The 20,856-nt window shown below is 62.7% G+C and overlaps 1 protein-coding gene across 1 annotated transcript in view; it reads left to right on the top strand.

Annotated features, from left to right (window-relative positions):
• The window catches only part of KCNG2 (potassium voltage-gated channel modifier subfamily G member 2), a 45,607-nt gene extending 24,990 nt beyond the window's left edge, over positions 1 to 20,617 (top strand). Inside the window, exons 2-3 of the mRNA XM_051840431.3 lie at positions 2,695 to 3,393; positions 19,783 to 20,617. Coding sequence (XP_051696391.3) covers positions 2,764 to 3,393; positions 19,783 to 20,481 — 1,329 coding nt within the window. The 5' untranslated portion in view covers positions 2,695 to 2,763 and the 3' untranslated portion in view covers positions 20,482 to 20,617. The remainder of the gene's footprint in view (positions 1 to 2,694; positions 3,394 to 19,782) is intronic.
• The last annotated feature ends 239 nt before the right edge of the window (positions 20,618 to 20,856 follow it).

Here is a 20,856-nt window from a genome sequence, read left to right as displayed (position 1 = left end):
AACCGTTAATCCCACTCGCTAGAACTTGTGAACTGTGTTCGAGTCACCATTGCGTCGTCTCGCTAGTGTCCTCCGAGGCACAGAAGGGCTTTGGTGTCAGTTCAGAAAACCCTGGCTCTACGCCTGCTTCTGGAGTTCAGCTCTCGCGGTAACGTCTGGTGCGCTCTGAGGCCCCTTCTGCCCATGCTGTGCCCAGCACCACTTGCTGCTGTCTCCCCCGGGGGGGCCTCGGCCGCCCAGTGACAGGGTTTGTTCCGTGGACTCGGGTCTTCCCCAGCCAGCACCCGCTCTGCTCGCCGTGGCTGTGGACTTGGTGGGACCAAGGCTGAGTCCTCCAGTTTGTTCTTTTTCCTGATGTTTTGGCTCCCTTGTACTTCCAATTGGCTTTCAGGATCAACCGTCAATTTCCAGAAAACACACTTGGGGTTTTTGTGTGGTTGGATTACTGACCAATCTGGGAAACGTTGCCATATCAACATATTAAATCTTCCAGTATGGAACGTGAGCTGTCTTCCCATTTAGGTCTTCCAAAATTCCTCCCAGCAGGATTTTGTACTTCTCACTTTCTCAAATGCAGTCCTGAGTGTTCCATTTCATGTTTAGGTTGTTTATTGCTGGTTTTCAAGTCTTGCTGTTGCGTCTTGCAGCTTTGCCGACCTCGCTGTAATAGTTTTCTGTGTGTGGCTCCTTTCATGCGTTCCATATATAAGGTCAAATCACCTGCAGGCAGAATTTCACTTCCTCATTCCAGTCTAGTCGCCTCTTACGAGAATTTCCCTTTCTTGTCTAATTTCCCAGACCAAGGCAGCGTAAAGCGGAAGTGACGAGAGCAACGCTCCCGTCTCCCTGATCTCTCAGGGAAGGCTCTGGACTTTCACCGCCGACCTGAGGGCGGCATGGGGTCCACAGGTGGCCTGCATCACATGGGGGAAGCCCCGGTCACTGAGCGTCACACACGTGGGTCAGGGTTCGAGTCCACGGATCCCTCTTCTACACTGCTGAAGTGTGTTCCTCCGTGCTCTGCACACGTGTGTCACGCTGGTTAGCTCGTGCTTGCCGGATCAGCCTTCCGTCCCTGTGATAAACGCCTGTGACACGTGACTGCATGTGCCACTTCGTCTGCCGCCGGATGGGGCTCGCTGGGGTTGCGCTGAGGCCTCTGCGTCCGTATAGACGAGGGACAGCTGCTGGTGTTTTGTCGGTGTTCTGCACTGTACTGACGAGCGACCTCTGCCATCTTCTCTTCTGTGGAGTCTCGTGTCTTCCAAGAGAACGAGTTCGGAAGTGTTCCCTCCTCATCTACGTTTGGTGCAACTTTGAGGAGTATGGTATGGATTCTTCTAGATATTTAGTAGAATTTGCCAGTGAAGCCATTCTGTCTTGGAGTGTTCTGTTTCAGAGTGGTTTTAGTCATTGATTCAATCTCTATCTTTCTTTTTTTTCTTTTTCTTTTTCTTTTTTAAAGGAGTATTTATTTATTTGAAACTCAGAGTTCATCCAGTGGTTCACTCCCCACATGGCTGTAATGGCTGGGGTGGGCCAGGCCAGAGCCAGGAGCTTCTTCCGGGTCTCCCACGTGGGTGCAGATCCCAAGGACTTGGGCCATCTTCTGCTGCTCTCTCAGGCCATAGCAGAGAGCTGGAACGGAAGTGGAGCAGCCAGGATACAAACCAACGCCCATATGGGATGCCGGCACTGCAGATGGCGGCTTTACCTGCTACGCCACAGTGCCGGCCCCAATCTCTCTCTTTCCTCCAGGTCTATTCAGATTTTCTGTTTCTCTTTGAGAAGAGTTCTGGTACTTTATGTGTTTTTAGAACATTTATTCGTATATATGCTGTATAACATACGGCTGTTTGTATCTTTCTCATCATAATTCCGTTCTTTGTCTTTCAGAATTTTCATCTGAGAATCTGTTTTCTTAGGTGTTGTCTGGCCACTCCAGGTCTTTTTCAATCATTTTATTTCCGGTGGATTTTTCTTCAGATATGTGCAGTCTTCTACAGACAGCATGGCCTTGGGTTCACTGTGGAATGGAACCCGTTTGCATGTAAGGTGATGGCGGGTTAGGAAGGGCCTCTGCCAGTTTGCTGTTTCTTTTTTGCCTTTTAAAGCCGGAGGGGGAGAGGGAGAGGGACACTCCCACTGCTTCAAACGCCAACAGCTGGGGCGGGGCCAGGCCAGGCTCCTGGTCGGGCCCCTTGGGAACAGCAGGAACCCACGTGCTTGCGTCATCACGGCTGCTCCCGGCGAGCGCATTAGCAGGAAGCTGGAACTGGGATTATAGCGGGGACCCCAGCCCAGGCACCGTAGGGGACACGGGCGCCCCGAGTGGTGCCTTAGCCGCGGCGCCAAAACCCTGGCTCATTACATTTTCTTCGTGTCTTACATCTTTTTTTACGTTTTAGTTCTTCCTTTTCGTTCCCCCTGCGTGCGTCTGGAGCCGGGTCTCTGGGGCCGCTGCCTCTGGTTCCGCAGCCCACTCCTGAGAGCGTCACACACGTGGGTCAGGGTGTGATTGACCCACACTGACCCTTGCACAGAGGCCAGGTCGCCCCTGAGCGCGCGCATAGGTATGGAGAGAAGAGGCGGTGGCCGGCGCGGCGCACGTCCTCGGCCTGCTCCCGCGCCTCCGTCTCCGGCCGCGGCTCCCGCGTGGCCAAGGTTCTAACAGGTGCTCACTTTTTTTTGCAGGCCCGGTCTCCGGACCCTGGCCCGGCGCTGCGACCTCGGCGGACCGCCCTTCAGTGGACGCGTGAGGCCATGGCGCTGCTTCGGGGACCCGCGGCGTCCCGGGACGGAGGAGGCACGAGCCGCGCGCGACACGTCATCATCAACGTGGGTGGCTGCCGTGTGCGCCTGGCCTGGGCGGCTCTGGCGCGCTGTCCACTCGCGCGCCTTGCGCGCCTGCGGGACTGCCATGGCCACGACGAGCTGCTACGTGTGTGTGATGACTACGACGCGAGCCGCGACGAGTTCTTCTTCGATCGCAGCGCGTGCGCCTTCCGCGCCATCGTGGCGCTGCTGCGCGCCGGCAAGCTGCGGCTGCTGCGCGGCCCGTGCGCGCTCGCCTTCCGCGACGAGCTGGCCTACTGGGGCATCGACGAGGCGCGCCTGGAGCGCTGCTGCCTGCGCCGCCTGCGCCGCCGTGAGGAAGAGGCGGCCGAGGCCCGCGCGGAGCCCGCGGCGCACAGCGCGCAGCAGAGCCCGGCGTGCGCCCTGCAGCCCGGGCGGCTGGAGCGCGGCCGGCAGCGCCTGCGCGACGTGGTGGACAACCCGCGCTCGGGCCCGGCGGGCAAGCTCTTCGCCTGTGTCTCGGTGGCCTTCGTGGCCGTCACGGCCGTGGGCCTGTGCCTGAGCACCATGCCGGACATCCGCGCGGAGGAGGAGCGGGTGAGCCCAGCGGCGAAGGGGCGTGGTGAGGGTGCGGGGCCAGGGGAGGGCACGCGGGTTCCAGGCGGCGAGGAGGACACGGCGGCGTGGCAGGGCTCGGGTGGGTACACGGGTTCCGGGCCGCCTTTCACTCACTCTGCAGTAGTGGCCCGAACGCGGTCTTGCTGCCGCGGACATCGGGGGAGCCGCAGATTGTTTCCAGACCCTAGGCCCTGTCCACCTGCCAGCAGCTCGTCGGGCCTTGGTGGTTTACGGAGCTGTCCATGGGGTCTGGAGAGTCGGGCCCACCCGAGGCGGGTCGTGGCTGCCTCCGCCCTCTCGCGTGTCCTGCCTGCCGGCCTGGGAGGCTGTTTGGGGTTTGCGGGCTTGCAGGAGGGGCGGGCCGCAGGCGCCCCGGGGCGTTCAGGGTAGGTGGATCAGAGGGGAGCCTGCGGCGGTGTCCGCAGGGGCTGAGCGTGGCCCTCAGACATGGGGCTGCCCCAGGAAGGCTCTGCCCGGGCTGCTGACGCCCCCCTGCAGCTGCTGGGGGCGCAGCCCAGAGAGCGGAGCGGACTGAGGCTTTGAAAGATGGCTCTGCAGAAATGAGACCGATTGTAAGGGTCGGGAGGGTTACGTCCTAGCGGGCTTCCCCCTGTCATGTGCCCAGTGGCTGAGCTGCCCGGAGCAGCCCATGTTCCTGGTAAAGGGTGGCCACATGTGGGTTAGGGCCTCCAGCCCGCCGGGTCATGCAGCGGCCTCCCCAGGTCTCCCCGGGTGCAAGCGTGGTGGCCTTGGCTTCAGAGGGACCTGGTGAAAAAACTCTGGGCTTTTTGGCTCGTGGTGCAGAAGGGCGCTGTCTGCACACACACCTCTGGAGGAAATGCACAGGTACCAGGACGCTGGCAGGCCCAGCGCAGAGACCGGACAGCGGCAGCTGGAAGCAGGGAGCTCTGGAAGACAGGAAGGCACTCTGCCTTACACCCAACTGTGTAGGTGTCAGCGCCACTCCTGGTGTAGCTGTCAGTCAGGGTGACTTGGTGTCAGGTGTCAGCGTGAATCCTGGTGTCGGGTGTCAGTCAGCGCCACTCCTGGTATCGGCTGTCAGTGTGAATCCTCATGTCAGGTGTCAGCAGGACTCCTGGTGTCAGTCAGTGTGAATCCTGGTGTCAGCTGTCAGCGCCACTCCTGGTATGAGGTATCAGTCAGCACCACTCCTGGAATGAGGTGTCAGCAGGACTCCTGGTGTCAGTCAGTGTGAATCCTGGTGTGAGGTGTCAGTACGACTCCTGGTGTCAGTGTGAATCCTGGTGTGAGGTGTCACTCAGTACCACTCCTGGTGTGAGGTGTAAGTACCACTCCTGGTGTGAGGTGTCAGCGCCACTCCTGGTGTGAGGTGTCAGTCAGCGTCACTCCTGGTGTGAGGTGTCAGCAGGACTCCTGGTGTCAGTCAGTGTGTATCCTGATGTCAGCTGTCAGCACCACTCCTGGTGTGAGGTGTCAGTCAGCATCACTCCTGGTGTGAGGTGTCAGCAGGACTCCTGGTGTCAGTCAGCGTCACTCCTGGTGTGAGGTGTCAGTCAGCGCCACTCCTGGTGTGAGGTATCAGTGCCACTCCTGGTGTCAGGTGTCAGCAGGGCTCGTGGTGTCGGGCTGACACTGCGCCGGGCCTGGTGAAAGCGTAGTCTCTGCTCCTGTGTCCGCTTGCTGGGGACGTTTGTCAGGAGCCTGGTGCTTGTGGAACGGTAGCAGGTGCTGAGCAGACACGTGAGTCCCGAGAGCAGCCCCTGGGGAGTTTCTCGGCACACAGCACTCCCCGGCACGGGTGCAGTGGGCGGCAGCAGCCCCTAGCAGCGCACACGTGCCTGGGGCAGACCCTAGCCGAGTCTGGCCAGGGCAGCTTCTGGGCCTCCCAGGTGTGCTAGCAAGGGAGGCAGATGGTGCGGCGTTTGGCTTTAGTCTCTGCCACGCTGTCCCTCCTCACCGAGCGCCCTTTCCTGTGCGCCCAAGTGAGGGGTGCCCGGGAGCACCTGCGCTGCCACAGCAGCTGCCACATAAGGAGGAACCAAACACCGAGAACAGGCATGCTCCAGGCAGTGAGAACTCCCCCACAGCTCCGCAGCACTGTCAAGCTGCGTCCCTGGGGCTCGGATGGAGGTGTCGGCCGGGCTGTCTCCCTCGGAGACGTGGGAAGGACCCATTTCTGCCCTGGAGCCTGCCCCTTGCCCTCCCAAACTCGTGGCTCTGGCCTCTGCTTCATCTCAGACTCTGCCTGGGGTCTGAGATGGGGTCTCCCACCCAGGCAACCCAGGACAGCCCCCACCTCGGGTCCTCAGCCACACCTGTAAATCCCCTGTGTGCACGTTCAAGGGGGGGTGGGCGAGAACATGTGAGTCTCAGGGGATCTCTAGGGGTCTCCAAGGGGGACTCTAGGGCAACTCCAGGGGGTCTCTGAGGGCAACTTAGGTGCCTCTGGGGGGTCTCTAAGGGCATCTAGGCCATCTTTAGGGGTGTCTCTGGGTGTCTCTGGGGAATCTGAGGGGTCTCTGGGGATCTCTGGGGGTCTCTGGGGTCTCAGGGGTCTCTGGGGTCTCTGGGGCCTCTAGGGGCAGTTTCCTGCTGACCACAGGCGCAGACACTCAGGGACGTGCAGTGTCCTGGCTGACACCAGGTCCCGTCTGCTGCAGAGGAGCCTGCAGCCTGAGGCCGGGAGGCCGGGCAGCCCCAGGATGCCAGAGGAGGGACAGCGTGGGCAGCGGGACTGGACCCCAGCGCATGGCACACAGCCCGCCCCCACTGCTCTTCACGGCCGTCCCCGGGCACCACGTTTCCCACGCCGTGTGGCCCTAGCCTCACACTGAGCCGACAGAGGAGCCCCCACCTTGTGGGAGCCGTGACTGCCTCAGCTGCGGTCGTCACGGGAAGGACTGCAGTTTCTCCATGAGCTGGTGACGTGTGCGCTGCCTGCTGTAGTGGGCAGGCCAGGAGCCCCCGGGGCCCAGGACGTGGGGGGCAGGAGTCACCTGCTGGGCCAGTTCCCGGGGGTGTGCCGTGACCCCCAGATGCCTTGACCCTCAGATGTGCTGTGATCCCCCATGTGCCATGAACCCCACAGGATGCTTTGTGCCATGACCCCCAGATGTGCTGTGACCCCCAGATGTGCCATGAGCCCCACAGGATGCTTTGTGCCATGACCCCCAGATGTGCTGTGACCCCCAGATGTGCTGTGACCCCCAGATGTGCCGTGAGCCCCACAGGATGCTTTGTGCTGTGACCCCCCATGTGCTGTGCCCACCCCCAGGGTACACCCAGCACCCACTGTACTGCTTCTCACTCAGCTGCCCTGTTATCCAGAGGAAACCCTCTGTGGCTTCCTGAACCCCCCGGTCAGGCCTGAGGGTGATTTGCGGTCCCTGCAGAGGCAGAGATCAGCTCCCGAACTCTGGACATGTGTGGTCACAGAGCGTTATCCCAAATTCTCTGGGCCCGAAACATTGATTCTAACCCTAACCCGCCTGGTGTGGCCCTGCCTGTGTGGGCTGTCCTGGGGAGATGCCCGCGGCAGTGGTCATCACTGTAGATGGCCAGCGCAACCACACTGCACTGGAAGCTGAGCCAGGAAGTGGGTGTTGCCCCCGGGCCCGGCAGGAAGGGACTTCTCCAGGCCTCCCTTCCTCGGCATCCTGCGGCCTTCGTGGCCCCCGTGTCCACAGCCTCATCCAGGGGACAGGAGGTGGCCCCCTCCCTATGCTGCTGCCTGGCACGAGCGGCTGATTCAGAGCCAGGCGCCACAAGAACAGGCGGCCCTGACCGCTGCGGGATCTGGAGTGACCTGGGCGGCCGTGGGCACGTGCAGTGCTGTTGGGGTCTGATGGGCTCTGGCTGCGGACACTGCAGGCTGGATGGCCAGCCAGGTGCCTGAAGTCCCTTTTGAGCGTGCACAGCTGCTGGGAGAGACGGGGACACGCGCTTGGCTTGGCGCCGGGACAGACTGTGCTGCCCGCCGGGAGCAGCTGCCATCCCGCCTGTCGCGCGGAGGCTGCTGCTTGGCTGTTGATGTCGATTTTTTCCGTTAAACTCCAGGCAGTGTAATTAGTTATGGATCTCGGCTGCGGACTTGCTCAGAACATTTCTGCGCTGGGCACCCGCCTCTGCCCAGGCCGCAGCTCCACTCTTTCTGAGCGGCACTGGCCTGGACTCCATGGAGACCATGAGCCGACACGTGTGCGGGCACAGGGTCCGAGGGCTGGGACGCATGCACGGGCGGGCGCAGGGTCCGAGGCTGGGACGCATGCACAGTCAGGCACAGGGTCCGAGGGCTGGGACGCATGCACGGGCAGGCGCAGGGTCTGTGGATCTGGGACGCGTGCACAGTCAGGCACAGGGTCCGAGGCTGGGGCGCATGCATGGGTAAGCACGGGGTCTGCGGAGCTCGAACGCCAGCAGGCAAAGGCTCTGAACTGAAGGGACAGGGCCCACGCAGGCCATGAAGTCCCAGAAGCCCAGGAGCGGATGATTGTGTCAGCCGGCCGGAGCCCCTATGATGCAGAGGTAGCCGCCTGTGTCCCCTCGAGCCCTTGGCCCTTGGGAAGTCTGCAGCTGTCCCCGGTTGGCCACTCCCTCCTGCACAACCCAGACACGCCCACACCCCAGACCCTGCCCCTGGACCCTTGAGCTCCAGTCTCGCCCTGTCTGGTCCCCACGCTGTGGCTGGGCCTGACAGATGGGAAACCGGGCTTCCACCGTAGACAGAGCTGCGTCTTATTAGCAACCCAGCCCCTCAGGCGTCTGTGGGAGCCGGTGGGCCTGGCAATGGTGGCCACACACCCCCAGGGCGGAGGAGAAGGGACTCCCTTGGGCAGAGAGGGCTCCAGTCTGACAGCAGCCAGGCCTCAGTCTGCCCCTCAGGCCAGCGTGGATCGCGAGAGCTACTGAGCCTGCGCTGGGTCAGGGCAGGGAGGGCTGGGCATGTGGCGCTCATGGACCCCTCTGCAGGGGAGGAGAGGCCCTTCCTCCAGGTAACAGGAGCCGTCTGTCTACAGAAAGCTGATACCCACTCTGTGGAGGGGCCTGGGGCCAGCGGTCCGCAGTGCAGACGTGGGGGGCGCAGGGTCCCCGCCCCACCCCAGGGGGAAGGCTGCCCTGGTCCTGCTGAGCGGCTCCCGGCCTCCGCTGCCTCTCTGAACTGAGAGCGCCCAGGCCCAGCGGCCCACTCTGAGCCCCATGAACAGCCCAGGCTGCAGCCTTGGGCCCTGCCAGCTCTGCCAAGGGGCTAGAATAGAGGTGGAGGCGGGGGCGCAGAAGACAGGAGAGCAGGCTTCCCCCGCACTCAGCTGCTTCCCCCTGCCCCTCTCTGCCGAGCACATCCACTCCCCTGCCCTGACCCACCTGCTCCCCCAACCCACCTGGCCCCCAACCCACCTGCCCTCCCATCCTGGACCCCCTGCCCCCACCCCGGATCCACCTGCCCTTCCTCCCTGGACCCACCTGCCCCCTCCTCCCTGGGTCCCCTTGCCCCCACCCTGGACCCACCTGCCTTCCCTCTCTGGACCCACCTGGCCTCTCAACCTACCTGGCCCCTCTCTTCCTAGACCCAACTGACCCCCTCCCCCTGGGCCCACCTGCCCCCTCATGTACCTGCCCCCCCGAACCCACCTGCATGCAACCCACTTGCCCCCCCACCTGGAGCCAGCTAGCCCCCCATCCTACCTGCCCCCGCTCCCCCTGGACCCACCTGCCCCCTCCAGCCCAGTGCTTGTGGTGAGGAGGTGGCTCCCAGTTTAGGTTCTGATAGGTGGGGCTGGGGGCCCACCAGGTTCTGCGGGGAGGGGTGGGCCTCGTCTTGCACTTGACTTCGACTCTGGCAGCCGCTGTGTCCCCTCCCTGTAGCTGCCTGCAGGGAGGAGTGGGGACCTGGGTGTTCACTGGGAGTAGGCGTCTCCCCCGCCATGTACCACCCCCTGCCCAGCGTTTCCCTAAGTAGACTCATCTCTGTGACACCTACGCTGCATGTTTAAGGAAACCAAGTTCATCCAAGCATAAATTCGCCAGGCACCACCCGTTTGGGGGAACAGATGCGAGAAGTTGGATTTCAGGGGGCGGGGGTGGTAGCACAGTGGTTACGATGCTGCACAGGCTGCCTGCACCCGTACCAGAGTGCCTGGGTTCAAGTCCCACTCCCAGCTCCAGCCTGCTGCTAATGCACACCCTGGGAGGCAGCAGTGATGGCTCAAGGACTTGGGTTCCTGCCACCCACACGGGAGGCCGGATGGGGCTCCTGGCTCCTGGCTTCTGCCTGGCCCATCCCCAACCATAGCAGTCATTTGGGGAGTGAACCAGGAGATAGAAGCCCGCTCGCTCTTTCCCTCCCTCCCCCTCCCTTCTCCCCCTCTCCCTCCCTCCCTCTCCTCCCTCTCGATGCCTTTCAAATAAATTCAAACAATAAGTAAAACCTTTTTAAAAAAGAGAAATTGGAATTCAGTTGATTTTAGGTTCTACTTATGTCGCTCCCCGTCTTCGTGGGGGAACGACACAGGACCCTGCGCTGTTCTTTTGTCTGCTCGGCCCTCCCCGGGTTTGCTGCTGGTTCTTCCCGGGTTGGCTACTATCCCCTCCACCTCCGTGGAAGGGCAGTTCCCCCTGGCCACATTCCCCACTTCCGCAGGGGAGCGGCACACCGCCGGCCGGCTCTCTCGGGGGCTGCACAGGTGTTCCTTCAGATAGGTGTTCCTTCAGATAGATGTTCCCCTTAGATGTTCCTCGTGCATGCCATCTCTCTCCTCCTTTATAGTCCTCCTCTGCCAATCCCAACTCGGCTGCCCACACGCCGAGTACGCTGCTCTCCAATCAGGAGCAAGTCCTACAGTTTATTGGCTGAACTGGAGGCAGCTGCGTAGAAGCTGTTTCCTCCTCTCCCAGCGCCATATTGTGGGAGAGCAGATGCATAGAATAAGTCTTAATTCCAGTAACTCAGTCCAGTCCAGGTTGCTCCCCACATACTTATGCTAGAAATACTAAAGTATTACATAGAGTTTTTTTAGTAAAAGAACCGAATCATTGTAATTCACCAAACTAGCTATTCCCAAAGAGGAGCTTGCGCTCGGTATTTGACCCGAAATACCGACATGTCAGCCTCTGTCTTGGGCAGAAGGTGAGTCAGCGAGGCCCACACTGCCATCCGCCAGGGCTCCGCGCGCAGGCACGGCTCCCGGTGACACTCATGAGCTCTGTAGGACTTGGCTAGAGCATTTCAATAAATAAGCTTGTTGTCCCTGGGAGGCTGTGTCAGCTCAGTGTGGTACAGACCCGGAGGAAGCTCCTGTCCCGGGCCTGGCCCTGACGTGTCCGTCACACCCTGGGTCTCCTCCCCCCGCAGCCTGGACCCCACGCCAGTCTTCCAGGGCTGCCACTTGCAGGCGCGCACTTTCTGCACACAGTTGGGATAAGGAGCAGTTCCTGCAGAACGGCCAGCTGACAGCTGCAGCCGGGAGTCCTGCCCTTGCCCCCCGGTGAACGTCCTGGCCCACAGACCACCCGCAGGGGCTTGGTCTGGGTGCTGGCTGGGCCGGGGGCCCCAGGACGCTGCTTTGGCCGGCGCGGGAATCCTAAGGGGAAATCACCTGTGTGTCTGGGGCCACCTGCGACTTCTGAAGTTGCCATTTGGTCGCGTTTGCCACCACTGCTGCTTCTGAGAATTTCCTTGTCTCCTGGGCTTCGCTGGGCGGCCGCCTCGTGCTGGACGCTGCCTGCCTTGCAGGCCTCGCCTGGGCGGCTGCACGGTGCCCCCTTGACTCTGCTTCGTGGCCTCAGTGCCCCACGGTTTCTCCTCACATCCCTGCGACCACAGTGCCGTGGGTGGTGCTGAACCCACGCCTTTTGCTCTGGGGAGACCCCTCGAGGGAGTGAGCACAGCTGTAAGAGAGGTGATTAGAAAGGGAGAGGGTGCGTGGTGTGCTGCCCTTTCTGCCAGGAACGCTGGCCCTGCCGGGGCTCGCTGCTGTCCCCAAGCCGTGCTCCCAGGTGCTGGCCCCCAGAGGCTGAAGTAGGGTGTGTTTGGGGATGCCCCGGGGTGGCCCCTTGTGCACAGGACATCCTCGCAGGGGTGCCTGACCCACTCACAGCGTAGGCCCCCAAGGTTGGAAGGCCAGGTGCCCGTGGTGTGGAGCAGCACCCCAAACTGGGTCTGCTCACCCAGCGTGCAGAAAGAGGGTCCCTGGCTGCAGGCAGTGGAACGAAGTCAGTGTCTGCCGCAAAGCACCAGCCGGAGCAGAGCGGGGGGTGGGGGTGGGGGTGGGGGTGGGGCTCAGTCCCAGGCGCTCAACCGCTGGCTCCACCACTGAGCCACTCAATCTTCTCGGCAACTTCAGTAACAGACATTTAATGGAAAGTCTATTCTGGTCACTGTCATAGCAGAAATAAGAAGTGCCCAGGACTGATCTTAGCAAGGAGGGCTCAGTGACCGCTGGGAGCGCGGGAGTGAATGAGGAAGCCAAGTCCGCGGGTCTCACAAAACCACACGTAGAATGGTGGGAAGGAGGGCCCGCCCCAATCTGCTGTTTGGTAAACTTCCCCAGGTTGGATCTGAAGCAGCAAACACATGGTGTGGCTGTGACTTGGACTGACTCACAGACCAGGGAGCCTGGTGCTGAGGAGGCTGGTGGGTGGGGAGGCCGGTGCTAGGGAGGCTGGTGCCTGGGGAGGCCGGTGCTGGGGGAGGCTGGTGGGTGGGGGAGGCTGGTGGGTGGGGAGGCTGGTGGTGGGGGAGGCTGGTGCCTGGGGAGGCCGGTGTGTGGGGGAGGCTGGTGCTGGGGGAGGCTGGTGCCTGGGGGAGGCTGGTGCCTGGGGAGGCTGGTGGGTGGGGGAGGCTGGTGCTAGGGGAGGCTGGTGCCTGGGGGAGGCTGGTGGGTGGGGGAGGCTGTTGGGTGGGGGAGGCTGGTGGGTGGGGGAGGCTGGTGTGTGGGGAGGCTGGTGCCTGGGGAGGCCGGTGCTAGGGAGGCTGGTGTGTGGGGGAGGCTGGTGCAGGGGAGGCTGGTGTGTGGGGGAGGCTGGTGCAGGGGAGGCTGGTGGGTGGGGGAGGCTGGTGCAGGGGAGGCTGGTGCCTGGGGGAGGCTGGTGCTGGGGGAGGCTGGTGGGTGGGAGAGGCTGGTGTGTGGGGGAGGCTGGTGCCTGGGGAGGCCGGTGTGTGGGGGAGGCTGGTGCTGGGGGAGGCTGGTGCCTGGGGAGGCTGGTGCCTGGGGAGGCTGGTGGGTGGGGGAGGCTGGTGCCTGGGGGAGGCTGGTGCTAGGGGAGGCTGGTGTGTGGGGGAGGCTGGTGGGTGGGGAGGCCGGCACATGGGGAGGCTGGTGGGTGGGGAGGCTGGCACATGGGGAGGCTGGTGGGTGGGGAGGCTCACCCAGGCAGGAAGACTCCCTGCAGCACCCACCCCCCCATTCACAGCTCTGCAGCCACCACACATGCCCACAGCTGTTGGCAAAGCAGAGCTCCCGGCCAAGTCCAGGCCAGCGTGGGTCAGGGAGAATGAGGCTCCCCGGGGACATTAGAGTAGCAACTGCCCCGTCTCTGGTGTCTGCAAATACACAACAGACAGGGACATAAGGAACAGTCCAGCAAACATCCGGACTTAGTAACACCAGCTATTGCAGCATACGCTGTAAGTGAAAGCAAACACACACATATAGTAACACCAGATTGTGGAACCTAACCTGGTAAGCACATGCACACTTGGTAACAGGGATGTGCCCACACCGGGAGTACAAAGGTGGCAGCAGCAGTAGAGGAGTGTAGCGACTCAGAGTGTGGGATGAACCATGGCAGCAGGTGGTGCTGGCTCTGAGTAACTTCAGTGAGCCCCAGCCACGTGGGACGCTTTAGTGGTACATTGTTTCCATACAGTTAATAAAAGGGAATGCAGATGAGCATATTTTTCATCCAGGAACCGAAGAATCTTTTTAGGTTTGTAATAAAGCCAGAAATGAAAGGAAACATTTGACAACATCAAAAAGGACTAATAAAAGCCCTCCCTAGGTTTAAACAAACTATAATCTCAGAATAAAATAGCAGCTTTTATGAAAAAGCCAGGGCCAGTGTTGGGGCGTAGCGAGTAAGCCGCCACCTGTGATGCTGGCATCCCGTACGGGTACCAATTCGTGTCCCAGCTGCTCCACTTCCAATCCAGCTTCCTGCCAGTGCACAGGGAGGCAAGCAGGCAGTGAAGGAGCTGGGTCCCTGCGCCCACGTGGGACATGTGGCTCCAGGTTCCTGGCTCCTGGGTTCAGCTTAGCCCAGCCCTGGCTGGTGTGGACATTTCGGGAGTGAACCAGCAGACGGAGGATCTCTCTTACTGTTGTGCTTTCAAATAAATGAAAGTAACTTTTTAAAAAAATATGTTTATGATGCAAGAAATGCACAAACAATGTGACACTATTTGAATTATCCCGTTAGCAAAGGCTCAGCTCCGTGGCCACACCCGGTGCTTATGAGGCCCTGGACCAGGGCCCTCCCTGTGGGGTTGGGAAGCGTGGGCATGTCTCACCGACGTTGGCTGATGTCGGACGTGTGTGTCAGCCTGGCTGTGCAGTTCTGAGGTTTAGCTGGGCGATTGCTGGGCCAGGAGGAGAGCAGAGCAGTGAGTCGTTCACCGCTCCCGGGAACGCTGTGCTCAGGTCCCTCCCGGCCCGGCTGCACTGCCCACTGTGGCCAGAGAGCCTTCTCGATAAACCTTAGCCCCGCTCAGTTCATTACAGTTCGCAAGGAGACGCCTTGTGGCCACAGGTGGGGTCTGCGCCGTGAGGGGTGGGCCTGCCAGGGTGCCCCCAAAGCGGGGCGTGGCCTTTGCATTGCTCACACGCGGGGAGCAGGGCCTCTGCCTGACCGTGCCTGTGTTTTCATGAGAAAAAGGAAGCTGTGTGTGCGAAGCCCCCACTCGCTGCATCCAAGCTGGCCTGGCCTGCCTCGCCCTGGATCTACCCTGTCACTCTTCTGGGCAACCCTGCTCCCTGGCTCTGGGCAGAGCCCCTGAACCCTGCATCAGGCCCGGCTCTGAATTCTGCACGTGCAGAGAGGGACCCGCAGCCCTGCGCACTCCCAGGGGCCCCTCGGGGAGTTGCTCTGGCTTTGGCATTGGGCGTTCAGCAGTGTGGCCAGCCAGATCTCCTCAGGGACCATGCTGTCCCAGCTGTGCTGTGTCCGGCATTTGGCAATACCAAGGCGGAGCAACCTGCTCTGCTAACGCAGGTGATACCTGCACGTCTGGTTACACCTGTCTCGTCCCCTTAAACCCAGCCAGAGAGATGTGCATGGGAGGGAAAGTGTGACTCTACAGGGAGAGTGCACGGTGGACACACGCCGGACGCCAAGTTTCCCCACCCCCAGCTCTGGAGGCTGCAGGTGCCGGGAGCTGCGGGGAACCTGAGGCTGACATGCCCCAGCTCCCGCTCATCAGCCCCGCCAGCCCTGGCTCCTGCCTCAGCCCAGCAGACGTGACACCGAAAATCGGGACCCCACGGCCCCAGTTTGGGGCACCAGGCCCAGCAGAGAGGGCTGCCGTGTGCCAGGCTGCAGCAGGATTTGTGGACCACAACCATTCCTGCCATCGAAGACAACTCAGAAGGCAGACGTGGGGCAGTGGGCGGGGCCAGGACAGAGACCCACAGTGGGGCTCACGTTCCGGGGGCAAAAACGCAGCCCAGAGCCAGGGAAGAGAGCGCCGGGCACTGCCAAGGCCCCTCCCCGTGGGACCTCTCAGTGGGTGCGGGCCCCAATGCCCCACACACCAAATGGAAATGACGCACATCATGCTCCTCTGGGGGAATATTCTAGAAGCTTCCAGGGTGAGAGGCAAGAAATGATGTTCCATGGCAGGGATTGGGGGTGGGAAGAATGGCCTTGGCCAAAAGCCAGGACATACAGCGGAGCGATGTCTTCGAAATTCCGGGTGAAGCTGCTTTCCACCTGTGCCTCTGCGTTGAACCAGGCTTGCAGCCAACGTGGAGCTAGAACAAGCGTGCTCCAGCCCAGACGCGTGAGCCCTGGAGACAGCTGCCCCTGCGCGCTCAGAGCCTGGAGGCCTCGGGCCGGCGGTCTCCTGGGAAAGAGTCCACCAAGCACCTGAGGCTTTTGAGCACTGAGGGGCTGCGCTGTGGCTCCTCGAAGCTGGCGACCTGGGAGTGAAGTGAGCACTTGAGGGGCACAGAGCGTCGCACGGGAAGGAGCAGCACGTGCAGCGCCCGGCTCGCAGACATGCTCATGCTCTGTGCAGCCTCCTCCCCGGAGGACAGCCACGTGCCAGGCAGCGAGGAGAGGACCCCACCCCCGCCCCCAGCCCAGCCCAGCGCAGGGCGGCAGACTCGTGTGAATGGCCCCAGTGGAGGCAGCTCAGATGTATCTCTGCAGACACACGGGCACACTGTGGCCCCACCCACACGCAGAAGGGGCACTGCTGACAGCAAAACAGGGCTGGGTCTCGGGGATGTGATGTGGGGAAAGCCAGACGGGTCCTGGACAGGAGCCACTGGAGGGGCTGTGGAGGCCAGAGCCGCGCCTGGCAGCCTGGGGCGGGAGGGACTGGCTGTGCTCACCGGCCACGGCCCCCACCTGTCCTTTCCCAACCTCCCACCCACTCCCATGTGTAAGGGTTAGTTACAGACCAAACCTGAGCCCCACCTGCCTCCCTGCCGTCAGCCACTGCTCAGCTGCTCCCTGGGGGGACCAAAGAGCACTTGATCCCCCTCGGGTCCAGACAGCACAGCTGTCACCATGTCTTTGGGGGCGGGTTCAGCAGGACAGGAAGTGCTTGTGGACCAAGCAGTCCCACACAGAGGGGCCAAGGGATTCCCAGCCACGGAGTAGCACCGTAGCACCGTCAGATCCATGCCCTGGGCAGGTGCTGGCCTGGGGGCGATGGAGGGTCGGGCAGGGCCAGGGAGGCCAGCTCAGGAATCCTAGGAATCCCGTCTCCCCCTCCCTCTCCCTCCTGGTGCCCCGCCCCTCCTGGTGGACAGGGAAGCCTCCTGGCTGATCCCCGCATGCATTGGGGAAGCCTCGCTGAGCGCTCTCCCTGGAGCCTGGACAGCGGACCCCATCTCAGTGCCCCAGGAGGCACAGGCTGCCTCCCGGGCTTCAGCGCCTGCTGGGCCTGTGCTGGCCCCTGCAGCTCCCTCCCAGCGTAGCACAAACCCGCACGGCCAGAGCACTTCCCCAGGCTGTGGCCTCGGCTCCCCACACTGCCCCACGCGGTCCAGTGGGTGCTCACACCCTGAGCTCTCCATTACCGAGACCTCCCACTACTTCCTTCTCCCCCTGCTGAAGTGGGAGTTGCTCTTCCGGCACCTTCTGCGGGTGCTGCTTTCGTAGCCACCACCGGGGCCCAAAGCCCTGCAAACCAGAGCTCTTCCCGCCGCTGGGAAGGGTGGCCCACGCTCTGTCCAGGAAGAGTTGGCCTGAGTCCCTCACAAGCCCCCACCCACGGCCAGGTCATGGGGCAGTGGGTGGAGCACAGGTCCCAGAGCTCAGAGCCCACCTCCGAGGACCCACAGAGGCAGCTCAGCCTGTGGTCCAAGGAAAGAAACCATGGAGCCTCCAGAGTGGGCGAGTCTGGCTGAGCCCGGAGTGGCCAGGTAGGCCAGCGTGTCCACTTGGGACTTGGACTGAAAGCTGTAGGACCTCCTCCCTCCAGGCTGCTTGCTGACCTGAGGTGCCCCCTGCCTCCCTGCAGGGCCCGCAGACCTGGTGGCCCCAGGCTGGCTGGTTCCGACCCTGCCGGGCCCCTGCCCTGGACGCGCGTGGGAGAGGCACGGGCAGGCACTCGGCCACCGCGTCCCTCACTGTGCCCTCTCAGTGCCGTGCCCGCCTTCCTCAGGCTGTGCCGGTCCCCAGAGCCAGGCCCTGGACACAGAGCTCAGGAGGGGCCGCTGTTGAGCTGTGTCCGGGGGGTGTCTGTGATGGAGACCGGTGCTGGTCTGCATTGTTTGAAAGCCCGTCTCACAGCCATGCCAGCTCTGCTGTGGTGTGGCGTCACTGTCATGTTGCATCGGGGTCATCTAACGTGTGTCCTGTGTGCACTGTAGTTCAGTTGAGAAATCCAATCATGGCTTCTGCCTTTATATTACCTTTCTTAGGTGCACTTAATGTGACTGGTACAGTGGGACTTGTAGCAGCCATCTTACTCTGTTTTGCACATCCTGAGCAAACCATCTACTGATTCACTCCCCAGCTGCCCACAGCAGCCTGGGCTGGGAGCCCCACCCAGGTCTCCACATGGGGGGCAGGGACCCAAGCACGTGAGCGTCACCTGCTGCCTCCCAGGGCGTGCATGGGCAGGAGGCTGGAATTGGAAGTGGAGCTGGGGCTGGAACAGAATTTGCGGCGAGGCATCCCACATGGAGAAGTGCTTGCTAATGGTGCTGTTTTCACCACTGGCTTTTTCAGTGTACCTGTAGGGTCTTGTTCATGGTTCCTCCAGGGTTGATCGTGTAGAACGTATCGGGATCTGTGTCAGGGTCACTCTCTGGGAGTCCTGCGAGATGCACAAGTGGCCCGCCCACGTGGGTGCGTAGCCTGCCCCTCCTGGTGCTGCTGCTGCTGCTGCTGCACACAGCGTGCCAGAGGGTGCTGGGCACCCGGGCGCACCGTCGGCGTCCTCGCTCTCCCACCCCACGCTGAGCACCTCACAGAGGTCATGGAAAGTGGCACTGAGAGAGGTTTATGGAGAAAAATCTGAAATCCATGTCTTCAAAAAGGTCAAGGAAATGCATATTTCGAAAAAACTATGCATGGATTTCAAATTCTGCTGCACCAAAATAGGCTTTAATTCTGTTCTGCACGGACTTTGTGAAGCACCCCCTATCCGTTGCAGCCCAACCATGTATGTGCACACGTTCTCTCCACACAACCTCCAAGAACACACATGCGTGTCACCGCCACAGCCGCATGGCGGACGCGCACGGCGGCTCCATGGGGGCTCTGCGGCCAGCAGCTGTCCTCCTGCTGCTTCTGCCTCTGCAGGCTGAGGGGTGGCCCTCCCGGTCTCTCTGCCGGGCCTGGGGCCGCCTTCTCCTGTTCATCTGACTTGGAGGTCACAGAGCTCCGTCAGCTGGAGAGGTCGCTATTCTGTCCCGGCCACCCGCCTGCCGAGGCGCTGGTCACCCCTCCTCCTCATCTGTCCCCCAGCTCACGTCATTGTTGAATTCTCTCCCGGTGTGCTGATTCTCTGCCTGTTCAGATCCGTTAAGCTCTTCTAGTGAGTTTACTTCTCTCTGACAGAGCTTTGCAGCCCCGGGATCTCCACGTTTTGAGAGCTGTGGCCCTGCGCTGATGAGCTCCGTTCCCCTTCAGTCTCCGGGGACGCACTCATAGCGGCTACTTGGAGGTCGTGTGTTAAGTCACCACCTGCCTCCCCTTTCCTTGGGGCCTTGTGGTGCGTGCTTGGAAACTGGACACTGCAGACACTGCATCCCGCAACCCGGGGCACCCCGTCCTGGGCAGCCTGTCTGCTTGTTCTTAGTGACAGGCCGGGTCCCTGTGGAGCAGCTGGTGCTGCCCTCCCCTGCCAGCAGAGCTCAGGCCCTGCGAGGCGCGGGGAGGGCCGGGCTGCTCCCCTACCCTGGCCACACCCAGCTGTCCACTGCACGCGGAGCCGCCGGTGCTCGGGTGGTTTCGGCAGTGTCCCGGGCCTTGGGTTTCTCTGCAAACCGGCTGTGGGGTGGCTCCGCCTCCGTGGTTTCAGGGTCTGTGCCTGAGGCCTGTCCCCCAGCTCCGAGTCCCAGGCTGCCTCCCGCAAGCACTCCTGCCTGCGGCCGGGGCGGGGCTGCGTCAGCTCCACAGGTGGCCCGTTCCCTGCGCTGCCTGAGTGGCCTGCTGTCAGCTCTCCTGCCCTGCTGCAGCGGAGTCTGTCCCCGCGGAGAGCTCGTTCGCTCTCTCTTGCTCGCTCTCGCTCACTCGCTCGCTCTCTGCTTGTTCTCTCACTTCTTGTCCCCCGCACCAGAGCACAGGCTCTGAGACAGTGGCAGCATCACTCTGACTGCCCCCTGCCCCCGGGGACTGCTGGGCATGGGGTGACAGCCCCTGAGACCCCAGGGCCTGGCCCCTCCTGGCCTGAATCACTCAGCACCCATCTTCTCCCTGTCCTGCCCAGGAGTGGGGGCTGGGTGGGAGGAGGGACCAGCCGCCCCCACCAACACAGCCCCACACTGGGGTCGCCGAGGGCAGCGTCCGCGCTGCCGGGAGCCTCGTGCTTGGCCCTGTGTCATCTGCTGCCTGCCAGACCCGTCTCCAGAGGCCGGGCTCCAGGTTTGCCCGCGATTCCCACTCCACGCCCACCCCAGCCGGGCCAGTCCCGGTCGCACTACAGGGAAACTGGGCTCCGGGTCCCTGTGCCCAGGCCGCCTGTGCCCCAACCGGTGTCCCCCTCCTCCCCAGGGCGAGTGCTCCCCCAAGTGCCGCAACCTCTTCGTGCTGGAGACGGTGTGTGTGGCCTGGTTCTCCTTCGAGTTCCTGCTGCGCTCCCTGCAGGCTGAGAGCAAGTGCGCCTTCCTGCGGACACCGCTCAACGTGCTGGACCTGCTGGCCATCCTGCCCTTCTACGTGTCGCTGCTCGTGGGGCTGGCGGCGGGCGCGGGCCCCGGCGGCAGCAAGCTGCAGGAGCGCGCGGGGCTGGCGCTGCGGCTGCTGCGCGCGCTGCGCGTGCTCTCCGTGGTGCGCCTGGCGCGCCACTCGCTGGGGCTGCGCTCGCTCGGCCTCACCGTGCGCCGCTGCGCACGCGAGGGCGGCCTGCTGCTGCTGTTCCTCGGGGTGGCCACGGCGCTCTTCGCGCCGCTCGTGCACCTGGCCGAGCGTGAGCTGGGCGCGCGCCGCGACTTCCCCAGTGTGCCCGCCAGCTACTGGTGGGCCGTCACCTCCATGACCACCGTGGGCTACGGCGACATGGTGCCGCGCAGCCTGCCGGGCCAGCTCGTGGCGCTCAGCGGCATCCTCAGCGGCATCCTGCTCATGGCCCTGCCGGCCACCGCCATCTTCCACACCTTCTCGCGCTCCTACGCGGAGCTCAGGGCGCAGCAGCGGCGCGGGAGCAGCGTGCAGAGCCCCACCAGCGCCGGCCCGGCTGCGGGGCCCCCGTGAGCACCGAGCCCCCGCCACCCTCGGCCGCGAGGAGGGGCGGCGCGGAGGCCTCCCTCCAGCCGGGCCACCTGACCCCTCCCACGCCCCCGGCTGAGGGAGACGCAGGCAGGAAGGAGCCCAGCGGGCATGGTCAACACAACAGGCCCAGCTGCTCGACCTGGCCCGCGACCTAAGCAGGCGCAGGAAGCCCATGGGGCGCTGAGACCCCTGCACTGCAACCCAAGAAAAGCCCTGGGTCTCCCACAGCACTGAGTTCCACGGTGCAGCCTGGGGTCCACCCTAGAGCACAGGGCTCCTGGGCCACACAAGGGCTTCCTGTGACCTGGGGGGGGTGCTCCTGTCCCACCAGGCTCCCCGCACTCAAAGCCCCAGGGC

This window comes from Oryctolagus cuniculus, chromosome 10 (genome assembly GCF_051225735.1).
Source record: "Oryctolagus cuniculus isolate XC-2025 breed Fujian yellow rabbit chromosome 10, ASM5122573v1, whole genome shotgun sequence".
In the NCBI taxonomy this organism is placed as follows: domain Eukaryota; kingdom Metazoa; phylum Chordata; class Mammalia; order Lagomorpha; family Leporidae; genus Oryctolagus; species Oryctolagus cuniculus.
This window is presented reverse-complemented; position numbering and strand designations above follow the sequence as displayed.